General features: G+C 40.6%; 1 protein-coding gene across 1 annotated transcript in view; it reads left to right on the top strand.

Moving 5' to 3' along the window:
• SMS (spermine synthase) overlaps positions 1-5245 on the top strand; it is a 51065-nt gene extending 45820 nt beyond the window's left edge. The window contains exons 10-11 of the mRNA XM_021079653.1: positions 3206-3321; positions 4736-5245. Of these exons, the coding sequence (XP_020935312.1) occupies positions 3206-3321; positions 4736-4775 (156 nt within the window). The 3' untranslated portion in view covers positions 4776-5245. The remainder of the gene's footprint in view (positions 1-3205; positions 3322-4735) is intronic.

Consider the following 6000-nt stretch of genomic DNA (forward strand, 5'->3'; position numbering starts at 1 on the left):
AGTACTTTGCTTAACTGCCAGGTGGTATGCTTAGGAGAAGCCCTTGATACACACCCACCCCCCCTTCCTCTAGCCAGTAGCTTAGAGAATGGAGTAAAGTTAAACAGGAGATGAAAATGTTGTTGAGCCTATTACTGGGTGACTAACAAAAGCTAAATGCTCCTGTCTAAAATTGCTCATATCACAATGGCAAGTTCATGATGTCACTAGTGTCACTTGGCTAGAAGACAGCCTTGTCATTGGGCTCCAGACTTGGGGAAAGTGTCCGGGAGTGTATGGGAACTGAGCTACCAGTCAGGCAGGCCAGAGAAATTTGAATCCGGAGAACTGGTTTTGTGAGACTAGGAGGTAGGTCCTGGGACTTGACCTCGCTCCCTTTTTTACTCCACTCCCCATTAAAAAAAAATTTAGGTCCTTTGAATAAAAAAAAAAAATGTGTGTGATATTCATGTAAGTTATGATTAAAAAAATACAACCCCCCTCGACCCTCACAGTCTGACCTGGATGTTACTAGTACCATTGACTCTGTATTCCTCCCTCATCCCTTCTCACCTTCTGGAAGTAAACCATCTTTAGTATTTTGGGGTTTTTTTTTTTTCTATTGTGCTTTTCTTTATAGATGTTACACATGTGTGTGATATCCTAAATCATCATATTTAGTTTTGCTTGACTTTGGACTTGATAAAAATGATGTCATTAGGGTTGTTTTCTTAGGTTACAGAAATGACACAAGCTCTTTAAAAGATAGAAACAATACTGAAATCTATGGAGTAAAAAAAGCCAGTGTTAGCTCCTAGCCCCACAGTTAACATGGAGCAAGGAGAACCTTCTAGAACAGAAGCCACTGTATTCCCCCCCACACACACACACCGCCTGGCCACATTATTCTTTTATTCCTATCCTTGATAGGTACTTAATTCTTCGCTCTTAGATTTTTCTGCATCTCCCACGTGTCTTAAAAAATGAACAATGTAGTTCCATTTAAAATACACAGAAAAGTGAAATATGTTACTTCTTTTGGGTGGGTATTGCTTTGCGGTTTTTTTCTTTTTTCTTTTGTAAAATGCTTTTTGATAATATTTGGGAAGAACAATTTGAAACTATCTTATTTCCTCACCACATTGTTTGTAAGGAGGTCTTCCCATATACCCTCTATAAAGAGAGAATGTGGTGTCATTTTTAAGATGGCAAGGAAAACTTTGAACTGTGAACCTTGGTGGCATTTCTATTCTATAGCTTCCCCAGTAGTGAGGTGTTCTAAAAACAACCAGGCAGTGTTTTCTATTTGTGAATCTTAAATTACACATGTGGTGTTTATATACTCTCATGATGAACTTGATGTTGAAACCAAATTATATGCTGGTGAAGGGCACTTTGGCCAAATCCCACTGCAGGACCCTAGATGATGGGTTACTAAACAGGCTGGCACTGAAGGATGACGACATGCTGAGCGAATGTGCTAGGTTAAAACTGCCAAGGCCAGCTCTCGGAATAGTCCTGTCAACCCACTTGGCCATGGCTGGCTAGTTGGTTGGCTTTGAAATGTCATCCTCAGGAATGCTTACGTCACAGGCTGCTTTATTTGTGAATCCTTTTCATCTTATATTGGACTTACAGTGCTATTTTGAGACAAATTGATGGTGAAGTTCTTAAGGACGGAATCAGCACATATATTCAATAGTCATTCAAATGTTAAGAACTTCAGAGTGGCAGTTACCCTGTGGTGCAGCAGATGAAGTCTCCGGTGTTGGCACTGCAATGGCTCAGGTTGCTGCTATGGCACAGGTTTGATCCCTGGCCTAGAAACATCCATATGCTGTGTGGGTACAACCAAAAACCAAACACCCTCAGAGGTTAAAAGTAATTAGGTTAGTATTAAATACCTATTTTGTTTTCTAAATACACAATGAAAAGCCCTTAGGGGAGAACTGCTCAAATGATAACTCTACCCTAGACCTATTGAATGAAATTTGAACAAGGCTCCCTATGATTCATAGGCACATTGAAGATTGAGATCCACTGCTCTAGAATTAGGCAGGTACTGTTCCTATATTCATTCAGTAGCTCTGTGTCTTGACCAGCATCGCTGATGCTCTTCACCCCCCTCAGTGGTCACAGAGTGGCTGCTGCAGCTCCACACATCACATCTAAGTTATAGGCTAGAAGAAAGCTGAAGAAACCTGTTCACTCTGTTTCTGATTGTCCAGAATCAAGTATCACTTATAGTGGAATATAAAAAGTAATACAAATGAAAGCTATATAGAAAACAAACAGACTTACAGACTTAGAACATAAACTTGTTATTAAAGGGGGGGAGAAGGTGGCAGCGAGGATAAATTAGGAGTATAGGATTAATAGATACGAGCTACTGTATGTGAAATAGATAGCAATGACCTACTATTTAGCACAGGGAACTATGTTCAATATTTGTAATGAAAATCTGAAAAGATATTTATGTAGTTGAATTACTTTGCTGTACAGCTGAAAATAACACAACATTGTACATCAATTATACTTCAACAATAAAAAGAACAAATTAAAAAAACTTTGCCACCAGACTTCAACTATATTTCATTGACTACCTCCAGCTTTTGGGGAGGCAAAAAAGTGGTGGCAAGAAATGGAGTAAAGTTAGAACAAGGAAGTCCAGAGAAAATTTTGAAGAGTAGAATTGGGGAATATCCTTAGTGTATGTATGCTGAATAGACTTCAGTTCTCTTACGCCTTAAAATAAATGACAGATTTTGGGGCGAGCACAGGGGTTGAATATAGTTCTTAGACTCTTCAACATCTAAGTTTTTAAAAAATCTTAGACTCTTAGGAGGGTTGTTGTTCAAGCCATTCTGGAAGTGAACAGCATTGTCTTTTCCATTCTTCGTTCCCAACACAGTGGTGACTATTGGGAAAACTTACTTTGAACAGGTGATGTGTATGAATCTTTGCCAGTTGCATGGTGTTGATATAATGATTGTGTCACTAATGAGGAATTGGTCTCACTGCTTTGTATTGCTTCATACGCTAATAATTGGAAATTGCTTGGTAAATGAGGTAGAAGGATAATGAGCTAATGAGTCTATAAATAGAACTTAATGTCATTTGTGAATGTACAGAAGCCTTATTTTCAGAGAGGAAGTTTTATCTCATTTATTAGAGACCCTAGGTAGGACCTAAGAATCCTATTGTTGCTTTTCTCTCTTTGATTTAGGGGAACTGTGTCAATTTGACGGAGGCCCTGTCACTCTATGAAGAACAGCTGGGGCGCCTGTATTGTCCTGTGGAATTCTCGAAGGAGATCGTCTGTGTCCCTTCATACTTGGAATTATATCCTTTGACCATATCATTGTGTTGCCAAATCAGAACCCCCATGTAAATCACAAGCCTGTTTAACATTTTAACAGCATTTGGTCTGTAGTATATATGAGGCCCTGGTTTTCAGACTTGGCTGCACATTGTAATCCCCTGGGAGATTTAAAAAAAAACACCAATTCCTGGGTCCCACCCTCAGATGCTGGGGTGTGGCTTGCCACAGCTTTCCAGGTGCTTTTAATGATCTGGCCCCACTGGTTCTTGCAAGCAGTCGCCAGAGCTGTGGCATCATCTGGAAACTAGTTAGATGTGTGGATTCTCAAGCCTCACCGTGGTCTGTTGCCCACCCAGAAACCCCAGCGGGTGGGGCCCAGTAACTTGTCTTAACCAGCCCGCCAGGGGGTTGCAGTGCACATGAAGGCTTCGGCCACTCTAGTCTAGAACCCACTCCAGCTGGAGCAGGCTGACTGAAGCAGCCCATTCTACTTTTATATTGAAACTGTCCTACTTTAATACTGGTTTCTGCACTTCATTCTAATTTGTAGTAGAGACAGAGCTAAAAATAATGCCGGGCATCAAAAAGTTAATGTTGGTGTTCTCCATTAGTTCCACTTGGCAAAGTTGGTCCAGACAAATAAGAAGAGAACCCGGAGAAACACCAAATGAGAGCATTGTCATTGGAAATTTAGAGTGTATATCCTCCTCCTACAAAGCAGACTCTAGTCTGTGGGCAAGAGCTTCCTTAGTGGGGGTGGCAGCGTCCAGCTTCTGTGACTGCTGCTGGTCTGCGGTATGGCCCTGGCCTGTGACCCTGGGCGGGCTCTGACAGAGCCGTGACCGCAAAAATCCTCTGTGTTTGCCAGGCGGCCCAGGATACTTGTGACATCTCTCCCCCATCTTGATGTGGGTCCCTCTCCAGAGCCCTGGTCTGGTCAGGTCTTTGTCTCCATGTTGAAAGACTTTGGAAAGCACTTGATGTCTGGGGAAAAGGCGTCCAGCCTCTGGCTCTCCTCTGCTTCCTCTTCCTCCCCATCCTTCCGCTTTCTCCTGCTTCTCTTCCCACTCCCTGTCCTTCTCCCACCTCTCCCCACTCCGCCTCTTCTTCCCTCTTGTCTTCCTCCTGCCCACCCTTACTTTGCATATTCATTCCCTAAAACATTATAGAGTCCTTGGAAGCAGAAGTGTTACCAGAGAGAATCTTTGTGTCCCTTTAACCTTTTCTCTGCTCACCCCTCCCGCACCTGTCACAGGTGTTGGGCATCCAGGCTGCAAAGTGGCCTTGTTTAAGAGGCCTTTATTCTCATTACCACAGTGCTGTAAGCTCTGAAGCTTTCATCCATCTTCCAATTTGTAGGCCCAGTAAACACATTTTAAGTGATGCCTGCTCTTCGTTGAATTACCTGCTCTTATTCCTTGACTCCCTGTCCAGGTGGGTATTTTACACTGTTTGGAAGAAAGCTAAACCTTGAAAATCAGTTTCCCCAATCACGTGTGCTGCAAATAGCCTTCCTGACCTTCATATGCTGTACATGACATCGAAACGAGTCAGGCAATTGATTGTGAATTCCTTCAAGTTTCCTTTTTTAATTTTTTTTAATTTAAAAATCGAATGGAAAATGTATATTTTGATGAGCTAGGGTTTTTTTTTTTTTTTTTTGAAAGTCAGCTGAAGGATGATTAGACAGCACAGTGAAGGCTGCTAAATGCACTGAACCCCTAGAATGTGATTTTTTTTTTCTTTGTGGGCTTTTTTGTTCTTGTTTTGGTAGACTTTGAATTTGGTTGTTTGGAGGAATGAACATTGTTTTCTTCTGGAGGGATGTTCTTAAGGGAGTTTATTTCACCCCCAAATTGACATAGATATTAAAATTTGGTGCTTATAAGGAAAGACTTAAAAAAAATGAATAGCATTGCTTCGATTAAAATTGCAAATGAGAAATTTCATGTGTCTGTTGTTTTATTTCAGCCAGGTCCCTTCTTTCTCATTTCTGATCTTTCAGAACAAAAGTGTCTCTCCTTGGTCTTTTTTTAGTTCTATCACTCGATGCCATTTATCTCTTTATAATAGAATGACCTTAGGGCCTTTTTTGAACAGTAGTAATGACTTCATTTACCACTGTGGTAAATGATACACAACCTATTACATTCGCCAGTTCTTCATTATAAAATTGACCTGAGGATAGAAAAAGATTTGGCCTTACTGTAAAGTTGAAAGTCAAAAGCTTATTTTTATGCCCACTCTTATCGGCGTATTAGATGTGAAAAGATGGCTTTGGATTGCTGCTGTGAAATTTTTTTGAGAAGTGTTTGAGAGGCCTACAACCACAAGAGCAACCTTAACTCACCTAAGGAGATGTGGGTACCAGCTTGGTAGTGTGTTTGTGGGGAACAGTTAACGTCAAACATGAGGTTATATTGACTTGGGTTGTTAGACATCACTGGATTATCCTGTTGTTTAATAAAAGGTTTATGTTTTAATCAATGGAATGGGTTCATTAATGATGAATTTGCAGTAAGTAAAGCATGAAAAATGAAATATCCATTGTCTGTTTTGAGATAAAATAAGTGCTAATCCAGAAAATTCTTCCTCCTGAGATAGGTTCATTTTATTGAATTGGCATGGGAGAAAAAAACAGTAATGCATAAAGGGAGTTAGAGTTATCTTGGAACTAGATTGACTTTCAGCAAATTTTT

This window comes from Sus scrofa, chromosome X (assembly GCF_000003025.6).
Source record: "Sus scrofa isolate TJ Tabasco breed Duroc chromosome X, Sscrofa11.1, whole genome shotgun sequence".
In the NCBI taxonomy this organism is placed as follows: domain Eukaryota; kingdom Metazoa; phylum Chordata; class Mammalia; order Artiodactyla; family Suidae; genus Sus; species Sus scrofa.